Genomic DNA, 23,120 nt, shown 5'->3' on the forward strand with positions numbered 1-23,120 from the left:
GTACTCCGATGATGCGGATGTTATTCCTCCGGGCCCGACTCTCGGAGTCCTCAAGGCGCCGATCCATAAGTGCGCTCGCCTGACTAAGCCGGCGCACCTCCAGTTGTAGTGCCGCCACCTCAGTCGTAAGGCCCGATGCGGTTTGGGCCAAAGAATCAACTCGATCGTTGGTCTTGGAAAGATCTGCCCTCACCAGGCCAACATCCACAAGGACCGCGTCGATCTTCTGTGCCAAGGTGTCAAACCGCTGGCCCACCGAGGCCTTCATCTCGGAAATGGCGCCCATGACGTCGTGGAGAGTCAGATCCGTGGGCAAGTCCGGGGCATCAGAAGGGCCCTCAGGGGACTTGTGCGGTCCGCCGGGAGATCCCCTCTGGAGGGTATAGCGGTCCATGCTGTTGGCCTGATGGACGGTGCCACGCCGGGTCGACTTGGTCTTTGACCGATCCCCATCTTGTTTCGTGGCCATCGCCGCTGGTCCCACAATCGCACCAGCAACGCCGTAGAGGGCAGGCAATCAGGGCCACGAGCTCCGGGGGGGCCACCCCAGATCGGCGGGGTGGGTCACAGCCGGCAGGCAGGCAGGGTCCCCCAGCGAAGTCACACCAACACAAAAGGCTCCGCGATCTCACTTGCAGAGACGGTGCGAAAGCGAAAGCGAAAGTGCGGGGTACGCGACTCGCCAGGCCCGGCCCGCCGTTGTTGGTCACTTTGCCACTGGGTCACCCCCCAACGCAAATCCGGGGTTCGGCGAGAAGAAGGCCGCAAACTTCAATCAGTGCTCACTCCGGCACCCGGGGTCCGATTCGAGAGCGGAAAACGGGTATCACCTCAGCTCAGGCTCACCAACACAGTCCCCTCAACCGAGGCAGGATGAATTCAGGATAGATGTAGGAGGTTGCGGAGGTCCTCGGGAGCCTCGCACCTACGCGGCCATCTTGGTTGCGCGCTAGGCTCCTCCCTGGGAAGGGTTCTTAATCTTTAAAAACCCAACTGCGACTTAAACACGTAGACTTGTACGGAGCATGCGGTCGTGTTCCCACATTGCACTCGCTCTCTGTGGGGTTCCTAGTTGAGCACCTTGGGTTGTTCCTTGGGTCCCCAGCTCTTCTATGTCCTCTCGACAATGTCTTGATCCGAGTCGTGGTTCTTATACCACTTTCTTAGTATATGGTTTGGTCCTCCCCTGGGGTCCGCTGTGTATTACGTGCTATTTACTGTGTTTCTTTGCAAAGTATTGTGTGCATTGTGCATGTCTCCCAGTAGGATATATGTGTATGTGTCAGAGTATTATATAATAAATAAATATTTTTATAAATACCTTGCCTGAAGGCTGCTCTCCACAGCTACCACTTAGAAAGCTTTCTAAGGTTGTCTAGGACTTCTTAAATCACCATAAGGGTTGTCTGGACTGGTGCAAGGTGTCCATCATATACCAGGCCAGCTTCCCACAGGAGCCTTTAGAGAAGGTGCCAACATCAGAAGTAGGTTGTGGTTGCTATTTCTGCCACATTATGGTGCCCAAAAAGGACAGGGTACTTTGTCCTATTTTAGACTTGCATCTTCTCAATCTATTCCTAAAGAAGGAGAAATTCAAAATGCTTGTGCAAGTCCTTTCTGCCCTAGACCCCGGAGACTGGATGGTATCGGTAGTCTTGCAGAACACTTATTTTAACATCCACATCCTGCCTTCCCACAGGTATTATCTGCAATTCACGGTAGGCCAAGAGCACTTTCAGTTTGCTGTGCTCCCCTTCGGCCTTATCAGCACCCCTCCGGTGTTCACGATAGTGATGGCTGTGGTTGCAGCTCATCTGCAGAGAGCAGGGATTCTAATCGTTTCCTAACTCAGCAATAGGCAGTTGAAGGCGGGCTCTCCCCAAGGGAGTTGTATCCCACCTTCAGGCTACAGCAAACCGCCTGCTTTCACTGGGGTTCACTATCAACGTGGCGAAGTCACACCTGGCTCCCGCTCAGGCGCTCCCTTTCTTTGGAACTGTTCTGGACACAGTGCAGTTTCAGGCCTATCCTACCCACCAGCAAGCCCAGGATATTCAGGATATGATACAGATGTTTCTTCCTCTATCCTGGATTTCGGCAAAAATGACTCTGAGGCTGTTAGGCTTCATGACCTCTTGCATCATTCTAGTGACGTATGCCCGTTGGCATATGAGGGCTTTGCAATGGGACCCGAAATTTCAATGGGCACAGGACCAGGGCAATCTCTCCGAAGTGGTCCAGATCTCGGAGGGAACTGCAAAAGGTGGCTAACGAACTGCAATTGGCTCAGTGGCAGACCCTCCTCTATTCCCCAACCAGAGCTGACTGTAGTGACAGATGCGACACTTCTGGGCTGCCGCGGCCATCTGTTTTCCGGTGAAATCTGGACTCCACAGTAACCTGTTGGAGCTCCAAGTGATCCGGCTGGAATTGAACACTTTTCTATCTCCAATCAGGGGAGGCTGGTTCAGATGTTTCTGGACAACGCCACCGCCATGTGGTATTGCAACAAACAGGGCGGGGTGGGGTCATGGACTCTTTGTCAAGAAACACGTGTTGGCTGCATTCTGTTCAGAGTGGCTGTAATGTTATTGACCTTGGAACTCTAAATTTGGAATAAAGCAAAGAAGTTACTACAACTACAAATTGGTGGACTTACTTGAAAGTGGACATTTGCTCAGGATAAACCCTTCCTTATATTGATATTTGGGGATTTTATTGCCAAACTTGGGTTACCTTGAATCTAGAGGAACCCTTGACCGCTCTCAGTCTGGATTCAGACCTCACCACTCTACAGAAACCACTCTCATTGGTGTCACAGATTATATCAGAATGTCCATGGATAACAACAAGGCAGTGCTGCTGGTGTTCTTGGATCTGACAGCAACCTTTGATACTATCTCTCACCAAAAATTGATTCACCAACTGGGAGAATTTGGTCTGCAGGGTCAGGCACTCAAGTGGCTCGCCAGTTTTCTGGATCAGCGCACTCAGACGATTTACTTAGGTCCTTTTCGCTCCCATACTTTGAAACTTACTAAGGGGGTGCCGCAGGGCTCTTGTTTGAGCCCTACACTGTTTAATGTTTATGTGGCCCCCTTGCCAAGATTATTAGGGAATATGGTTTCACTCCCTATTCGTATGCTGACGACACACAACTACTGCTGTCTTTTGATAAGGATACGGAATTAGTTGATCAACGCTTCGTGGATGGCCTGCTGGCCATATCTGAGTGGATGACAGAAAATTTCCTTCAGCTCTATGCATCTATGACTGAGATCCTTTTGTTTGGCTCTGCTCAGTCCTTTTGGTCCCCAAATTGGTGGCCCACAGCGCTGGGCCCCGCTCCTATTCCTTCTCAGGCAGCAACAAATGTAGTGGTCTGTTTGGATCACTCTCTGACCATGAAAGATCAGGTCATGACCACAACAGGAACCTGCTACCACACTCTGAGTCTCTTGCGCAGAGTGTTTCAGTGGCTGCCCTTATCAATTCGCCGTACCCTGATTCAGGCTTTGGTTATTGGCCGACTTGATTATTACAATGCTCTTCTAGCATCTGCAAACAAATCTCTTTTGAATAGACTGCAGATAGTCCAGAATGTAGCCGCACGTCTGGCTCTCAAAATACCCCCACATACCCCCTCTAGGCCTCTGCTGAGACAGCTTCACTGGCCGCTATTTGCCAGAGAATTAAATTTAAACTCTGCTGCCTTGCGCATGAATCACTTTATGGCAGGTGTCCTAGCTATTTGGCAGACAAAATTAAATCTTATTGTCCGAGCAGGCTTCTTAGATCCGAAGGGAAAGGGCTGCTTGTGGTCCCCAGCTACAGGAAACTACGAACAGGAGGCAGAACTTTCGCTCACCTTGCTCTAAAATATTGCAACACACAACCCGAGGACCTGCGCAAATGTCCCAGTCTTCTCCGATCCAGGAAACTCCTGAAGACTGAATTATTCCGGTACTGATTTGGGCTGAATCTGTACTTTGTCTTCTCTGCAGCACGGAGATAGCCCTTTGGGGGTGATTCCGGCGCTTTATAAATCTTTTACAAATTACAAACTGAGATGCTTGGTGGTGGTTTTCTTTTATCTTTGGAGCAATCACAGGATTTTGGTGCATAGATCTTTGTAAGGACTCAGAGCAGATCTTTGGCCCTGCCACCTTTCATACTGATGTTTTGTATCTCTTTGTCAAGAGGATAGTCTGGATTATGATGTCCAGTTCCTCCTCAGAGTAATGAAGGGCAGGGAGGTCCAGGAGAGCAGGCTAGCATAGGCCCATACCCAACATAAGCAGACCAGGCTTAGGATGGACCGGAAGAGCAGGCCTTTTAGTAGCCCAGATTGCATGTGCATGAAGTGTGAACATATGTATCCAAATGAGAGGTGGACTAGGAGCACTATAAAGATCCAGTACCCCTGCTCCTAAAGGGGATCAGCACGTATAATGACATTAGTGGGGCACTTTTCCTGTCAAGAAGAGAAGAAAAGAAGAAGAATATTAAGGAGATGGTTGGACATGGGATAATGTGGGGGGGATCTTCCTATTCAGGAAATGATGCCCTCACACACCCATCTGGGTGCCATGCTTCATCACCTTCAGGAAGACCCACAAGACCTGGCTCTTCTGCTAAACAGATCTGCGGACCCCCCCACCCCTCCACCCCTCCCAGTACCTTGAGACCCTCACGGGTGAGTAGCGCGCTTACAATCGCCTGATTGATTGATTGATTGAAAATTACCTGATCAGTTTGTTACCGGGTCCCTTGACTAGGTTAAAAAAGGGGGGAATAAAACTTGACAGTTGGTGCAGGGCTAGGAAGCATGACTGCCTGGTTAGTGGAGCATGAATGCAGTGTGCTAGATCAGGTTTCACGCCCTGGTGGTCCCAATTGATCCGAGGCGTTTCTTCAGGACCAGTGAAAGGTATGAGGACCCTAGTCGAGTCCAAAAAAGGTGTGAGGACGTTATGGTGTATCGTCTGTTCTAGTGGAACAGCATCAGGTCATAAAAGTACCTCAAATATGCTTCCCCAGTAATATAACATAATCCAACCCCGAAGGATTAGCCTATGTCGCCGTAGGTCTATCCTGAGGATCCCGTACACTGCAGTGAACAGTCTGGTATGTGCAGTTAGGCGTTCAACCTACCCCGCCTTCCTGGAAGTCCTCGCACCTTTTTTTGACTCAGACTAGGGTCCTCACCACAATCACTGGTAAGTGCTGCACTGAGCCTTTAGAAAGTAAATATATGTCCAAAGCTATTAGCCTTAAAACAAATCGCAAATCATGTAGATGGAGAATTCTAGATAGATTATAACACTGTATTAATACAATTTTATTATTTTTTTTAAAAAGGAAGAAACGAGAAGAAAAAAAAAACAGTAAAAGAACAGAAAAATATATGCATGTGTTCAAAATGTTATACTCTAGTGCAACGTGGGCAATAATAGAAAATGCCGCACTTGTCTATAGTCTGAGTTGCCGCAGTTGTCTATAGTCCTAATATGGATCAGAGTTCAGCTGGAACAATTCATCAGCCAAATAAAATTGAAACGTAATTTAAATCCTTCAAACAGGAGTGGTAGCACTCCAAGGTGATAGTCAAATTTAGCTTCTCATGTCCATAAATATCCCATGAGTACATATAACCTTTCTAGTGCCAACTAGTCCATTGTCTACTTGTCAACGGAATTCCTTGCCTGGATCCTTGCAGTACTCTGTTGGGCTATTGATTTGGTGAACATAATGCTCATTCCCAACAATATTGGACTTTAATGAATTTTCGCACCTGTCCAGGCTTTTTGAAACCGTGTGCAATTGTCTGTTTACCTTGTTGTGTATTATACAGTGATTGACACTTTGCACAAGCAGCAGTGCACTAACCAAGGAGCACCCTTATCAATGTTATTGTAAATAATATATTTGCTTAAAAACGTTTTTTCATAAACTGTACTCTTTTATTCACCTCTCCATTGTGTTCTATATGTAACATGTAGTTAATTTACAGTTGCTTGCATTATAAGTAAATCCAACAGAGCCCTTTGTTTTGTGTGGTATTCTGCATAACCCAGGTTCTGAGGAACAGAGTCACCCCATAGTTGAGAACTGCTAGTGTTAAACCTAAATCTAATCCTAGATCTTGCCCCATCCCTAAACCTAACCCTGAATCTTAACTGTACCCTTACCTTAGCACACCCCAAAACCAAGTTTACCCTTATATCTTATGTTATGTTATGTTAAACTTTTATTTCTATAGCGCACGGCTACTCCGTGGAGTGTCCCGGCGCTTTATCGAGGCAGCTCAGTAAAACCAAAAACATAAAAACAGACTAAAGAAAAAAAGACAAAAAAAGACAAAGACACCCTACAGGTTAAAAAGCCACGTCTTGAGGCTCTTCCTAAACAGAAGGAGAGAAGAAGAGGACCGTAGGTCCAAAGGCAGAGAGTTCCACAACTGAGGGGCCATCAAACTAAAAGAGCGACCCCCAGTGCGGGCCTTCCTTACCCGAGGAACCACCGCGAGAAACAAAGATTCCGACCGCAGAGATCTAACTGGGCGATAGAAAGACAATCTCTGCTGTAGATACCTCGCTCCGGTGCCAAATAGCGCTTTATGCGCCAGGGTCAGTGCTTTAAACATAATCCGCTTCCGGATAGGTAACCAATGAAGCGATCGCACCAGACCCGAAGCTCTCGCTCGCCTATGAAGGCCAAAGATGGCCCGGGCCGCGGAGTTCTGCACAACCTGCAGCCACTGAACCAGATATTCCGGAAGACCTACATAAAGGACGTTCGCATAGTCCAATCTCGAGCCTATCAAGGCTTGCACAGTGATCTTTCTGTGCTCTTCTGAGAGTAAAGGCAGGAACTTCCGGAGCATCTTAAGCATACCAAAGCAGGTACCCACCAGGCCAGAAATATGTGAGCTCAGTGACAAATTATTGTCAACCTTCACTCCCAGATTCTTAGCCACAAGCGATGCCTGGACAGGGCAATCCATACCTAATGGCCACCAGGCCTGCCAATTAGGGTCCAGAGAGCAGCCGAAGAACAGCACCTCCGATTTACTGGAGTTTGCCTTAAGGCCGTTTCGCTGGAACCAGCCAAAGACCAACTCCAAGCAACCCCGGATGTTCTCTCCATCAAAAGCCTGGCCTTTCCCACACGTGAAAAGCAGTTGAGTGTCATCAGCGTAGGATACGATCCGGGCCCCAGAGGACTCCACCAGTGCCGCCAAAGGTGTCATAAAGATGTTAAAGAGAGTCGGGCTCAACACAGAACCCTGTGGAACACCGACTCCCAATGGCGACATCTCGGCGGAGCTCGGAGAGGCCCAGACCGCTTCTCGGCGGCCTTCGAGAAAAGATGTAAACCAATTGAACACCGTCCCCCTCAGACCGATGTCATAAAGTCTGGAGAGGAGCACCTCATGGGGGACGGTGTCAAAGGCCGCCGACAAATCCAGCATGACGAGCATGACCCTTCCTCCAGAATCCAGTGTCTCCCTGATGATTTCCGACACTTCCAGCAGTGCCGTCTCCGTGCTTAAATTAGGACGGAAACCGGACTGCGATGGATGGAACAAATCATTGGATTCGAGAAAGCTGGAGAGAACACCATGTACATGCTTCTCTCTGATCTTAGCCAAGGCCGGCAAAAGGGAAATCGGCCTATAATTGGCCAAGACCTCCGAGTCCAACCCAGGCTTTTTGAGGAGGGGGATCACCATAGCTCTTTTCCATGGCACTGGAACCCTCCCCTCCCTCAGGGAAAGATTCACCAAAGGGTTGACTAGTGGGTTAACCACGGCCGCCATCTTGGCCAAAAATTTGGCAGGACAAGAATCCAATGGTGAGCCCGATTTAAGGTTGGCCAGTAGAGCAAGAGAAGCATCGGCCGAGACAGGAGGAAACTCAGCAAAAACCGCACCCTGCGCGGGCGGGAAGGACAATCCGGCCATCGGACTGGAACACACCTCCACAGACCTCACTGGGAAAGAGTCCTGGATAGATTTTATTTTATCCGTGAAAAATTTGGCCAGATCGCAGACCCAGCGCTCCAATGGAACACTGTGGGCCACGTAGGATCTAGGCGCCGTAAACTCCCTTACCACAGTAAAGATCTCTTTACAAGAGTTGGAGGCAGTCTCAATCCTCCTGGCCAGATATTCCTTTTTCTCCCGGAGAATATCCTGATGATAGGATTTAATCATTATCCTATAAGCCGATCTAGCTTCCGGGTCATAGCGAAGGCGCCATGCCCTCTCGGCGACCTTACACTGCGCACGAGTAGCACACAATGCCTTCGTGAACCATCGGGCTGAGACCCTCTTAGCCCTATCCCGAGGGGCCATTGCGGGGGCCAGATCGTTCAGCCTCTCCAACAGCCATCCCTGCAAGGACTCCACATCCTGCTCTAAATCCCCTGTAAGAGGCCAGGGATGGTCTATAGCAGCCTGAGCCAGCAGCTCGGGTGTGACTCTATGCAGAGCCCTTTGAACAGTGCCATGCTGTCTGGGGGCGCTGCTGAATAATTTTTCGCCACCCAATACACCAAATCTGGCCAATCTATGGTCGGTCCAGAGCACCGGAAGAAGCTCCACATCAACAAGAGGAACCGAGGAGAAAACCTGATCTAAAGTATGACCCTTGTCGTGTGTGGAACCAACCAAAAAAGGGACAAGACCGAGAGGAGCCGTAATATCGAGCAGTTTTTTAGCATCCGGATCATCGTCATCGTCCATATGAAAATTAAAATCTCCTGCCAGAAGACAATGCTCCGTACTTAATGCCATACCAGATACGGTCCCCTGAAGATCATCAAAAAAAGAGCCCACTGGTCCAGGAGATCTATATACCAGTAGCCCTTTCAGAGCTTGATGAGGGGTTAATCTGATAGTGAAGGCAAGGGATTCCGCTCCTGCAATGGTGTTCAAAGAAGCGATAGAGCAGGTAGCTGACTTTTTCACTACTACCGCCACCCCTCCTCCCCTGCCTTTCACTCTGTCCTGACGAAAGATTGTATAATCAGGAGGAAAAGCCGCCCTAATATCCGGATTGGACGTCTCCCCCAACCAAGTTTCTGTCAGCAGGAGACAGAGTGGATTCTCTCTAACAAGGAGATCAAAGATCTCCAAGGCGTGCTTCCCTACCGATCTTGTATTCAGCATTAAGCAGAGATGTTTAATGCAGACCTCATCTCTCCGTAAAGGAGCGGCCGGGGCAAAACCTGGCGACCAGCCACAGGCAGGGCACAACCGTTTACCTCTGTAACGGCCCGGGAACACGGAGCGGCAAGCACAAGAAAAGCTTTGCAACGCACGTAGTTCCCTAGCAGTATAACAAATCATATTACCCGAGCAAGGACTTACAGCCAGGCACTCTCGCCGCTCCGCCGCCTCCGGAACGCTGACGGACGCAGACGGGCAGGACTCTGGCAAGACTCAGGCAAAAGCGAGGGCAACCCCGCTGCGCGATCCCGCTGTGCTAGAAGGAACGGTTTAAATAGGTCCTCCAGATAAGGTCCTCCCAGTCCCAGAAGGACGCTACAAGATGGCGCTACCAGAGCGCCACTGCCCAACCCAAAATGGCGCCCAAATGTACCCATGTACTATTGTCAGTAGAGTTCTTAAACCATACTCTTACTTAGACTATGACTCTAAGCTACCCTGAGCCCTGCCCGTACCAGTCTAGTGCTGTCCCGGTAAGTGTCATGTCGATGGAGTGCTACTCGATCTAGTGGTATGTGCATGTAGTGGTGTTCTACCGTAGAGGCGTACTTTGATGTGATGGCTTCAAGCAAGTGTACATCACTGTAGTGAATTCACTCTAGAAGGTGTCACCTTCTAGGTGTTGGATAGACACTGTACAAGTCTATAGGGCTCGACGCAGAATTGTAGTTTAGCTCATATTTGTAGTTTCACTGTTCTGTTAGTGGCGGGCTACCATGTGGGGTGAGTGTCACACTTTACAGCTTCACAAGTAAATCGTAGAGTACATTACAATTCCGTGCAGGTACAGTATATCCACTTTCTATGGGATTTCAATCATGGATCCTGTGTAATGCTCTGTAAAACCCTAGTGTCTGTTTCACTCAACAGGATATTAGTAGTGTTAATTTGAGGTTTTCTCAAAGCCATTGACTTTCAGCAAGGTGCGGTCTCATAGAGCGCAGCCTGGCCACGAGAGCTCCAGTAGGGGGCTATTCAGTTTCAGTGTTCGGGGTGCTGTGGTTTGAACCCCTCTCCTCAGTCTTCCTTTGTCTTTACAGGTGCTGATCTACGATCGCTTCGGCCAAGACATCATCTCACCCTTGCTGTCCGTGAAGGAGCTCCGAGACATGGGGATCACGCTGCACCTGTGAGTTTCATTGTGGGGGAAAGAGCAGTGTGGGGCTTGGATCAGAGAAGCTTGATGTGCTTGGAAATGATAAAGTTTCCTGATAACCACTAGAGGTCTGAAACATGTTATTTATTTATTTTATTTATTTGTAAAGTTTTATATAGCGCGAAAAAGATCCCAAGGGATATCGGAGCGCTTTACAATCAAACTAGAACTGGAAGGCTAATAAAGTAACAATCACAAGTTAAATACACAAATGAATCATAAAGTGCACTAAAATTCACATGGAAGATATGTTAAAACAAAGTAAAGTGTAATGACAAGGAAGTAGGAACAATGTCAAGGGGCCAAGGGGTTAGCCCAATTACTGAAGGAATTTATTCAGCAGGAATCTTTTGACTTCCAGCTTGAACACCGTTGTTCTGGTGATTCTGCGTATTTCAGGAGGAAGAGAGTTCCATATCTTTGGAGCCGCGCCAGAGAAGGCTCGGTTAGAGGTTCTCTTCTTGTTAAGGATAGGTGGTTTCAAGAGTAAGGTAGTAGCGCTTCTAGAGGCTCTTACACCACAAGATAGTTCAACTTTTTGCGCCAGATACCTGGGCGTCTTGAAGTGGATAGCTTTGTGCGTCATCGTGGCAATTTTTAGCTGGATTCGTGCTTCATAGGAGAGCCAATTTAGAGTTTTTAGGACTGGCGATATGCGCTCATTGCGTTTGGTGCCTGTAACCAATCTAGCGGTACAAAAGGGGGTGGTGATGGACGGAGCATCAGAACCAATCAAACACTCACACCCAGTCAACAGATCTGAGTTTGATCCATCGCCGTTCTTTAGCCCACTCTGCCACCCCAGTTCAGACATGGCCATATGCAAATCAGTCTGACCCTGTGCCTCATGGGAACAGTCCAGCCCGAACTGCCAAGCCATGCCTGCCCTGGACCGGAAACAAGCTTCCTAGGACCGGTTTCTGGCATTTCAGCCGTCTTCAGCCAGGCTTGCTTGAATCCAGTGGCAAAGTGAGCAAGGGACTCACCGTCTGAGCATACCCTGCCAACTTATGGCGAACCAATCTAGCAGCAGCATTCAGTGAAGCCCTTAGCGGAGCCAGGGTGTATTTGGGCAGGCCACAGAGGGTAAATCTAGCCTCGGTAGGACAAGCGCTTGAACCACCTGCTTGAAATCCTTAAGTGGAAGGAAAGGTTTGATGTTTGAGTGTCCTTATCAAGTGGTTTGCTCCTTTACATTTGTTGCTGATATTTTTCATATTCAAGTTCTTGTCCAGGGTGACTCCTAGAGATTTGGCAGAGTTTACGATGAGCGGAGTGCAGTTGAAAGCAGTGAGGTGGCTCATCCAGAGGTCAAGATTGGGGGTGTGATTCAGAGGGGAAACGAGCAAGAATTCTGTTTTTGAGGTGTTGAGCAGGAGATGGTTGTCAGTTAACCAATTTTGAGTATACATTAGGATGGTGTTAAGTGATATGAGGTTTTCCGGGGATGAGATTTTCAAGTAGAGTTGCGTGGCGTCGGCAAACATGTGGAAATTAATATCCATGAAGTTCAGTGCGTTAGCTAATGGTTCCAAGAAAAGGTTGAAGAGGATAGGAGATAAAGCAGATCCTTGGGGGACCCCCATGAGAACAGGCGAAGGCTTGGAGAGAGAGTGATTTGCCTTGACTCTTTGCGATCTGTGATGGAGGAAGGACGAGAACTACTGTAGCACCTGATCACCAAAACCCATCCTGTTTTGCAGGATGGCTAAGAGGTTGTCATGATTGACCGTGTCAAAAGCAGAGGAAAGGTCAAGGAGGATCAGGAGGCAGGATTCGTTTTGATCTTTAGAATGTCATCCATCACAAGAATGAGGGCCCGTTCAGTGCTATGCCCCGTCTGAAAGCCGGATTGATGTTGGTCCAAGAGCTGGTAGTTCTCAATGTGAGCACAGAGTTGGAACTGAACGCATTTTTCAAGGAGTTTCGCAAGGGTGGGTATGTTGGAGATAGGTCGGAAATTATTGAGGTCTGTTCTATCCGCGTTAGGTTTTTTTAGTATAGGGTATACTTGGGCGGCTTTTAAGCAATCGGGGATTGTGCCTTGTGACAGAGACGCATTTACAATCCTCGTCCAGGTAGGGATGAGTGCATTCTTGATTTCCTTGAAAATGGATGGGGGTAACGGGTCACTGAAGTGATTGGAAGGGTTGACATTCAGGAGAATCTTTTTGATGTCTTGTTCACTGAGCGGGGTAAAGGTGTCCCAGGCCGCATTGTGGATCTGCAGCAGCCCTGCTAGGATTTAGGGGTACCATTCCCTTGGGAAATCTCTGTATTGACTTGAAGAACAGTCCACCTCTGATGGGGCCATTCAGGACATTGACCCAGTATTGAATGTTAGGAGTAGAAGCTGAGCGCTCAAGCTCCCGCTTTCATCTCTTTTTCACGGTTGATAATGGCAGTGCTGGTGTGGGAGGAAGCTCACGTGATGATCTGAACACCCTAAAAGAAACATCAAATTATTTTCATGTAAAACAGCTGAAAACTCTGGCGAGGTGTCACAACAGTTATCGTTTGGCATATCTTATCTGAGAGACCTAGTTGAAGGCAATAGGCTCATAGATCCGACAGATTGAGGGAATATTCCAGTAATGTCAGTGTTTAATGTTCAGCATTAAATTGTAGTTAGAATGACGTCCACTGCTGCATGTCAGTCAGTCCTGGAGCATCAGCAAATGTCTAGTACCTGTATAACAGTAAGGGAGATGAGGATGCTGCCGGAGAGGTTCATGAACAACTCCGTACTAACATAGTGAGAAATGCTGGATGGACCCTGTCTTTAGTACTAGGACAGTGCACGGAAGGACTTTGTGCTTGAGATCTAACATGTTATATTGAGCGCTGTGAGAAGTTGGCCTGGTATATGATGTCACTAATTCTAGTGTACACCTTGTATCAGTCCAAACAACCCTTATGGTGATTGGTTGTAAAGTCAACCTTATAGACCAGCTATCCTAGTGGTAGCATGGACAAGAGCAGTCTTAGGCTAAACTCTGAATGGCATGTGAAGCCAGCTGTTATACCATTTGTAACCCCTTGAATACCAAATGAAAGGACACCACAACAGATATATATATAAAATAAAGTGTATTTATTCTAGTCAAACCCTCAGCACTCTTTATGAGATTCGAGGTAAGTACAACACAGTCTTATTCAAGCATACATTAAGTCACACAGGTAAGTAATACAGTTAGGCCCAAAGGGCCACGCAAACCATACACTAAGTAAGTGGTATAAGGACCACTGTCACGGAAATGGGATAGGCCTAGGCCTAGGGAATCGCTGGGGCTACACTATACTACCCAAGGTTAGGAAGTGGGAGGCCCACGGGATTCAGGTGCAGAGTGGAAACACTCACGCGTAATGCGTATAATCGATAGAAATAGTACAGTTCAGAATTAATAAGATTTAGGACACTTCTGGAGTAGCTAGGAAGTCGAGACTTGAGAACTAGACACTAGGATAGTCAATACCCTGATGAGCACCGGAGTACCCAAGTTACCTAGCCCACGGGCTGCGGGTGCATAGGTGTGAACTTGCGTCGGGTTTCGTCGTCGACTCCTATGGATGCCTGAAGGAAAGATGCTGACAGGCAGTCAGTGAAGAGTGTCCGGTGGATCACAAGGCCGGGATCAAGAAGGAAGGATACCTGCAAGCAGAAGGGACAGAGTCTGGGTCACTAGCCAGTGACCACGTGGAACCAGGAAGGAACCAGGCGATGTCGGGAGATTGCAGGTGAAGAGGTGAAGCTTGTCGCAGCAGCCACGGGTACCAGGAGACGTCGAGGACGACCAGGACCAGGAGGCGAGCTGTCCCACGAAGGCTCGTGCTGTCGGCGGCGTCGAAGTCGAACTAGGACTCACCAAGCCTTGGCAAGCGGAACCCACAAAGAATGGAGGACTTGCTTCTGGTGCAGACCAGGAATGTCTGGGGTGCATATCTATGACAGAGGAGCAGGAGCCAGTCTGGAGGAGCCAAACCAGCAGTAGAAAATCGAAGGTGTGTCGTCACAAAGGTTACTAGCCAACGGGCAAGCAACCGGACAGACGCGGCAAGCAGGAAAATGCAGAAGGGCCCCACGCAGGACTCGTGGAGTGTGGGGGGCTGATCTTCGGTGCAGATGGTGCTTGGGGTTGGGGCTTCTCAATCCCCGGTGCACAACTTCGAGGGTGCCTCAGAAGCTGCGCTGGAAGTTACTCGCCCCTTTTCCCAGGTAGCCGGTCCCACGTCGCCTCCACGGATCTCAGCTCGGCTGTGGATGTGGATCAGGGTCGGAGAAGTCTGGAAGTCAAGGCTCTGGTCAGGCTCTGCAGTCGGTCCCTCGTAGAACTTCAGCAAAGCAAAGGGTAAGTCTCTTGATGGTGCCTGTTCGCACAGGGTGACCACTCCTTGGCCACAAGGGAGATTCTTCAGTCTTCTTCTTTCGTCGAATGTCGAAGGTCCAGAGTTTCTGTTCAAGTTGCAGGTTCAGGATAATCTAATTTAGCAGGGCCAACTAGCTACTAATATACTGGGCTAGTGGGCTGGGCTACCTGCAAGGTCCCTCCTATGGGTGGGACCAGGAAGGGGAGTGGCTACACCCCCTTTCCTTTGTCCAGTTTCGCGCCAGAGCTGGGGCTGGAGTGCCCCAGCACCGGTTTGAACTGGACTATGCATCGAGCACCTTGTGTGCCCCAGGGATGTCTCATTCCTTTCAGCCCTCCCTGCCCCAATACACTAAAGTCTGTCTGGGCAGGTGCTAGCACCTCCCCAAGCAGGAAACCTATTGTCCAGGCCTCCCTGGCTGGGAGGGCTCCCAGCAGCAGGAGGTCAGACTCGTGTCTGTGGCAGCAGCATCCATTTTGTGATGCTGAGGCTTTGGTTGGAGTTAAACAGCAAAGTAGGATTTTAACATGTCTCTCCCTCTAGAAGGGGGGAATAATATTCTCATCACCAGAAATGGTATGGGGGTATTATTCCAAAGTGTTAGACACCTTACACGACATGTTTTGATAAAGCCAAACCATAGTTACCATAACCGTTTAAGATTATAAGGCACTTTAAGAGTATATGGTAGGCTATATCATAGAACAGCTATAAGGACATGGTTCCGAAAGCTGCAGACAGGCTCAGCTCATGCTAGAGCACCATCTCACATGTTACCAAGCACTCTGCCTCCAGGATTGTTAAGGCCTGCCATAGGAGTGGCTGATAGGTACACATGTGTCTATTTTAAGGGTAGATATAGGTATACTATATCTAAGCAAGGGGTGATTACACGACCTTGCCCCAGCTGAGTGATCAGCCAGTTGTGCCTGATTGGAAGGCCAGACCAGGGGTGGCATAATACATGCTGCAGCCCCTGGGAGGCCTAGGGTACACCTATGCCCTGGGTACCTAGGGTACACTGTACTGGGTCCAATAAGGTGATCCTTACCAATTGGTTATGTACCTAGGGTACATGGAGTCCATTTTAAAGAGAGAGCAGACAGCCTGAGACCCTGAATGGCAGGATCCCAGGCCAACTAAGTCGAAAAACCAGCTAGACACTAGGCAAAAAGTTGGGGGTAACCATAGTCAGATATCCACCTTCCTACAAGCGCTCTCCCACTCCAAGATACTCACCCCTTCGCTGGGTTTGTGCTGTTGTGTAAGACCAGGAAAGCTTAATTACTGAGTGTTGCATTTCACTTAGTTTAAAACATACAAAAGTATTATAATCATAAAGCACCGAAAAGTATTCAAACTAAATGGTTAAATTAAATGTTTGACTTTAGCCGACCCAATCCTACCTGTAATCACTGTTCATGGATTTAGATATTCTGTGCCTCAGTGGAACACATTGTCTAGTTTTTAAAATATGCCCCCAGTCATCTGTTTTTGTTGCCAATAGGGTCTGATTCACTCTTAAGCTTATAAGACTCTAAGATAAATTATTTTATTCTCCCATAAGAATATAATAACCTGGAGACAAAACTGCGTCAATCTGCATTAAATAACAGGGCTGTGTCCAAGAATTCTCCTAAAAGCGTACCAAGCTCTCTACGTAGACTACAGTTCCAAGACTCAAGGAGCCAGGAAGTGTGAAGAGGCTGCTTTTGGGGAAAGTCTTGCGTCAAAGTTGCAAGAACACCACAAAGTCCTGCAAGTGGCACAAGGTAGTGGATCTAGCAGTTCACCAGAAGCCCTTGTGCACTTTTAATAGCTGCGTTACCTGAAGCTAGTATTATTCGCTGGGCTTCCCTCAAACTGGAGCTGTGTTACCTGAAGCTAGTATTATTCGCTGGGCTCCCCTCAAACTGGGCAAGTGAAAGAAGGCAGTCAGGCTCAGCCTCAAAGGAATCCTTGTGTTTAAACCCCCAAGTGCTTCTCTTGCTTAGGGAATATTGCCAGCATCCGATAGTGCAGCAGAAGTGCTCAGATAGAACAGCTAGATCTGCTGGCCTATGCTGCTGGAGGCCTGTGGAGGTTTTGTGTATACCCTAGGATCATACCTTACTATGTCTGTTTTTATGTTCTCTCCCAAGGCTTTTACATACCGATCGAGATGCAATCCCCGATGTCTCCGCTGTGTACTTTGTGATGCCGACAGAGGAAAACATTGACCGGATATGCCAAGTAAGTTGTTTTACAACTGTGAAATTGCTGGCGTGCCTCCTGTAACAGACGTTATTCGTGAAAAATGTATTCTCGGAGTGGCTGGAACAAAAAGGTGAAAGACCAACTGGGACATTGCAACAGTTGAAGCCCCACGGGGATCGGGCAATGCCTACACACAGAACTATCCAAATCTCCACAGTTCCTTGGGTGCCAGTTCTCTTCTATCTGCATAGGATCAGCTCCCTTGGGACACTGTTGAAAGTCCTGTACAAAGAACAACTACAGCTTTGTTTTCAGACTGCTGCTGGGCGTTGGCTGCAGTTGGGCTGTAAGACAGTGCTGTCAGTGTTCTGCTCCCTCCTACCGGTTTACAATGGTGCCATTCTATGTGGGAGCCGCTCACGACAGTCCCTTCTCACATCGCAGCCATGAGCAGTAATCAAATCTGTAAGGGCTGTATCATGCCAGCTAGCCTGCGGAGATGCTTCCTTGTCTTCTATAACTCTGAGGCTTTCGGCTCCAAGTAATTGTTTTCCTCACCTTTGAACAACAAAGAGAGATCCACCGTCATCTGGCCTAGAAAGGCCCAGCAGCATTTTGGTGTCCATTGTTAATGCTTTGTCAGGTTATGTTTGCATGCAGGTCATAGGATGGGAAGGATGAGGACTGAAGGATAGTTCACATGTGTACTTTACGCAATCTCACACTGATAAGCAGTCAAAAAATCAGAGATTTATGACAATTCTAAGTGTGATCCCAGGGATGACATTTTAGACTCAGTTCAGGCACCTGTTAGAGAAGACGTTTGGAAAGAACCCTCCAGCAAAGCTGGGAGAGAGGGTGCTGCAGGCCATGGAATGATCTAGTGACCTCAACGTTTACTCACTGTGAAACAAGGATGTGTAAAGTGTTAGATGAATTGTCTGTGCTCATCAAGAAGTGTGAGGAATATTGTGGTACAGAACCATGAAGTATGTTAAATGTTGTGATGTAGATGAGGAATCAGAGAAATGTTGTGGTGGAGGGCAGAGAGCCAAAGGATTTTTTGTACTGCAGAACTGAAAGTTAGAGGAACGGTGTGGTGTGTAGCTGCAAACCAGGGGGTGTTGTGGTGTGATTTAGAGAGCCTGATAAATGTTGGGATTAACAGCAGAGAGGCAACGGAAGGTTGTGGTACAAAACAGAAAAATGGATATGTATTGGGGTGGAGAACACGAAGTCGAGCAATGTTGTGCACAGCGAAGAAAGATAGTAATGTTGGGATGCAGTGCTAGGAAAAGATACACTGCTGAGCAGAGGCCAGAGGAGTGATATGGTGAAGAAGAGATATCCCGACCAATGCTAAGAAGCAGAGATTCAGTATGATATGGTACAGAGCAGAAGCCCAGAGGAGGTGAAGGTGCTGAGAGAGAGACAGTGGAGTGTTGGAATGTAGAACAGAGGTCCAGAGGAATGCCATGATACAGAGCAAAGACCGAGAGCAGTCTTACGGGGCGAAGGGGTGGAGGAATACGGGAGTGTAGAACAGAGGTCCAGAGGAATGTTACGACACAGAGCAAAGACCGAGAGCAGTCTTAAGGGGCAGAGGCGTGGAGGAATGCTGGAGTGTAGAACAGAGGTCCAGAGGAATGCAACAATACAGAGCAAAGACCGAGAGCAGTCTTAAGGGGCAGAGGCCTTAGGAATGCTGTAATGTAGAACAGAGGTCCAGAGGAATGCTACGATACAGAGCAAAGACCCAGAGCAGTCTTAAGGGGCAGAGGCCTTAGGAATGCTGTAATGTAGAACAGAGGTCCAGAGGAATGCTACGATACAGAGCAAAGACCCAGAGCAGTCTTAAGGGGCAGAGGCGTGGAGGAATGCTGGAATGTAGAACAGAGGTACAGAGGAATGTCACGATACAGAGCAAAGACCGAGAGCAGTCTTAAGGGGCAGAGGCCTTAGGTATGCTGGAATGTAGAACCTAGGTCCAGAGGAATCTTACGATACAGAGCAAAGACGCAGAGCAGTCTTAAGGGGCAGAGGCGTGGAGGAATGCTGGAATGTAGAACAGAGGTCCAGAGGAATCTTACGATACAGAGCAAAGACGCAGAGCAGTCTTAAGGGGCAGAGGCGTGGAGGAATGCTGGAATGTAGAACAGAGGTCCAGAGGAATGTCACGATAGAGAGCAAAGGCTGAGAGCAGTCTTAAGGGCCAGAGGCCTTAGGAATTCTGGAATGTAGAGCAGAGGTGGAGAGGAATGTTACGTCACAGAGCAAAGACCGAGAACAGTCTTAAGGGGCAGAGGCGTGGAGGAATGCTGGAATGTAGAACAGAGGGCCAGAGGAATGCTACGATACAGAGCAAAGGCCGAGAGCAGTCTTACGGGGCGGAGGCGTGGAGGAATGCTGGAGTGTAGAACAAAGGTCCTGAGGAATGCTACGATACAGAACAACGACCGAGAGCAGTCTTAAGGGGCAGAGGCGTGGAGGAATGCTGGAGTGTAGAACAGAGGTCCAGAGGAATGCTACGATACAGAGCAACGACCGAGAGCAGTTTTACGGGGCAGAGGCCTTAGGCATGCTGGAATGCAGAGGTGGAGAGGAATGTTATGTCACAGAGCAAAGACCCAGAGCATTCTTAAGGGGCAGAGGCCTTAGGAATTCTGGAATGCAGAGGTGGAGAGGAATGTTACGACACAGAGCAAAGACCGAGAACAGTCTTAAGGGGCAGAGGCGTGGAGGAATGCTGGAGTGTAGAACAGAGGTCCAGAGGAATGTCACGATAGAGAGCAAAGGCTGAGAGCAGTCTCAAGGGGCAGAGGCCATAGGAATGTAGAACAGAGGTCCAGAGGAATGTTACGAGACAGAGTAAAGACCGAGAGCAGTCTTACGGGGCGAAGGCGTGGAGGAATGCTGGAGTGTAGAACAGAAGTCCAGAGGAATGTTACGACACAGAGCAAAGACCGAGAGCAGTCTTAAGGGGCAGAGGCGTGGAGGAATGCTGTAATGTAGAACAGAGGTCCAGAGGAATGCTACAATACAGAGCAAAGACCCAGAGCAGCCTTAAGGGGCAGAGGCCTTAGGAATGCTGGAACGTAGAACAGAGGTCCAGAGGAATGCTACGATACAGAGCAAAGACCCAGAGCAGTCTTAAGGGGCAGAGGCCTTAGGAATGCTGTAATGTAGAACAGAGGTCCAGAGGAATGCTACGATACAGAGCAAAGACCCAGAGCAGTCTTACGGGGCAGAGGCGTGGAGGAATGCTGGAATGTAGAACAGAGGTCCAGAGGAATGTCACGATACAGAGCAAAGACCAAGAGCAGTCTTAAGGGGCAGAGGCCTTAGGAATTCTGGAATGCAGAGGTGGAGAGGAATGTTACGTCACAGAGCAAAGACCCAGAGCAGTCTTACGGGGCAGAGGCCTTAGGAATGCTGTAATGTAGAACAGAGGTCCAGAGGAATGCTCCGATACAGAGCAAAGGCCCAGAGCAGTCTTAAGGGGCAGAGGCGTGGAGGAATGCTGGAATGTAGAACAGAGGTCCAGAGGAATGTCACGATACAGAGCAAAGAACGAGAGCAGTCTTACGGGGCGAAAGCGTGGAGGAATGCTGGAGTGTAGAACAGAGGGCCAGAGGAATGCTACGATACAGAGCAACGACCGAGAGCAGTCTTAAGGGGCAGAGGCCTTAGGAATGCTGGAATGTAGAACAGAGGTCCAGAGAAATGCTACGATACAGAGCAACGACCGAGAGCAGTCTTACGAGGCGGAGGCGTGGAGGAATGCTGGTGTGTACAACAGAGGTCTAGAGGAATCCGCGATACAGAGCAAAGACGCAGAGCAGTCTTATGGCGCAGAGGCCTTAGGAATGCTGGAATGCAGAGGTGGAGAGGAATGTTATGTCACAGAGCAAAGACCCAGAGCAGTCTTAAGGGGCAGAGGCCTTAGGAATTCTGGAATGCAGAGGTGGAGAGGAATGTTACGTCACAGAGCAAAGACCCAGAGCAGTCTTACGGGGCAGAGGCCTTAGGAATGCTGTAATGTAGAACAGAGGTCCAGAGGAATGCTACAATACAGAGCAAAGACCGAGAGCAGTCTTAAGGGGCAGAGGCCTTAGGAATGTTGTAATGTAGAACAGAGGTCCAGAGGAATGCTACGATACAGAGCAAAGACCCAGAGCAGTCTTAAGGGGCAGAGGCCTTAGGAATGCTGTAATGTAGAACAGAGGTCCAGAGGAATGCTACGATACAGAGCAAAGACCCAGAGCAGTCTTAAGGGGCAGAGGCCTTAGGAATGCTGGAATGTAGAACAGAGGTCCAGAGGAATGTCACGATACAGAGCAAAGACCGAGAGCAGTCTTACGGGGCAGAGGCCTTAGGAATGCTGGAATGTAGAATAGAGGTCCAGAGGAATGCTACGATACAGAGCAACGATCAAGAGCAGTCTTATGCGGTGGAGGCGTGGAGGAATGCTGGAGTGTAGTACAGAGGTCCATAGGAATGCTATGATACAGAGCAAAGGCCGAGAGCAGTCTTAAGGGGCAGAGGCCTTAGGAATGCTGGAATGTAGAACAGAGGTCCATAGGAATGTCCCGATACAGAGCAAAGACCGAGAGCAGTCTTACGGGGCAGAGGCGTGGAGAAATGCTGGAATGTAGAACAGAGGTCCATAGGAATGTCACGATACAGAGCAAAGGCCGAGAGCAGTCTTAAGGGGCAGAGGCCTTAGGAATGCTGGAATGTAGAACAGAGGTCCAGAGGAATGCTACGATACAGAGCAACGACCGAGAGCAGTCTTACGGGGCAGAGGCCTTAGGAATGCTGGAATCTAGAATAGAGGTCCAGAGGAATGCTACGATACAGAGCAAAGACCCATAGCAGTCTTAAGGGGCAGAGGCGTGGAGGAATGCTGGAATGTAGAACAGAGGGCCAGAGGAATGCTACGATATAGAGCAAAGACCGAGAGCAGTCTTACGGGGCGGAGGCGTGGAGGAATGCTGGAATGTAGAACAGAGGGCCAGAGGAATGCTACGATACAGAGCAAAGACAGAGAGCAGTCTTACGGGGCAGAGGCCTTAGGAATGCTGGAATGTAGAATAGAGGTCCAGAAGAATGCTACGATACAGAGCAAAGACCCAGAGCAGTCTTAAGGGGCAGAAGCGTGGAGAAATGCTGGAATGTAGAACAGAGGGCCAGAGGAATGCTACGATACAGAGCAAAGACCGAGAGCAGTCTTACGGGGCAGAGGCCTTAGGAATGCTGGAGTGTAGAACAGAAGTCCATAGGAATGCTACGATACAGAGCAAAGACCGTGAGCAGTCTTAAGGGGAAGAGGCGTAGAGGAATGCAGGAATGTAGAACAGAGGGCCAGAGGAATGCTACGATACAGAGCAAAGACCGAGAGCAGTCTTAAGGGGCAGAGGCGTGGAGGAATGCTGGAATGTAGAACAGAGGGCCAGAGGAATGCTACGATACAGAGCAACGACTGAGAGCAGTCTTAAGGGGCAGAGGCGTGGAGGAATGCTGGAGTGTAGAACAGAGGTCCAGAGGAATGCTACGACACAGAGCAAAGATCGAGAGCAGTCTTATGGGGCAGAGGCCTTAGGAATGCTGTAATGTAGAACAGAGGTCCAGAGGGATGTCCCGATACAGAGCAAAGACCGAGAGCAGTCTTACGGGGCGGAGGCGTGGAGGAATGCTGGAGTGTAGAACAGAGGTCCAGAGGAATGCTACGATACAGAGCAAAGACCGAGAGCAGTCTTAAGGGGCAGAGGCCTTAGGAATGCTGGAATGTAGAACAGAGTGCCAGAGGAATGCTACGATACAGAGCAAAGACCGAGAGCAGTCTTACGGGGCAGAAGCCTTAGGAATGCTGGAATGTATAACAGAGGTCCAGAGGAATGTTACGACACAGAGCAAAGACCGAGAGCAGTCTTAAGGGGCAGAGGCGTGGAGGAATGCTGGAGTGTAGAACAGAGGTCCAGAGGAATGCTACGATACAGAGCAAAGACCGAGAGCAGTCTTACGGGGCAGAAGTAGGAATGCTGGAATGTATAACAGAGGTCCAGAGGAATGCTACGATACAGAGCAACGACCGAGAGCAGTCTTACGGGGCAGAGGCCTTAGGAATGTAGAACAGAGGTCCAGAGGAGTGCTATGATACAGAGC

General features: G+C 49.0%; 1 protein-coding gene across 1 annotated transcript in view; it reads left to right on the forward strand.

The window, feature by feature from the left end:
• The window catches only part of SCFD1 (sec1 family domain containing 1), an 836,081-nt gene that overhangs the window by 92,434 nt on the left and 720,527 nt on the right, over positions 1 to 23,120 (forward strand). Inside the window, exons 3-4 of the mRNA XM_085627369.1 lie at positions 10,276 to 10,364; positions 16,901 to 16,991. Of these exons, the coding sequence (XP_085483495.1) occupies positions 10,276 to 10,364; positions 16,901 to 16,991 (180 nt within the window). The remainder of the gene's footprint in view (positions 1 to 10,275; positions 10,365 to 16,900; positions 16,992 to 23,120) is intronic.

This window comes from Triturus cristatus, chromosome 9 (genome assembly GCF_964204655.1).
Source record: "Triturus cristatus chromosome 9, aTriCri1.1, whole genome shotgun sequence".
Lineage (NCBI taxonomy): Eukaryota > Metazoa > Chordata > Amphibia > Caudata > Salamandridae > Triturus > Triturus cristatus.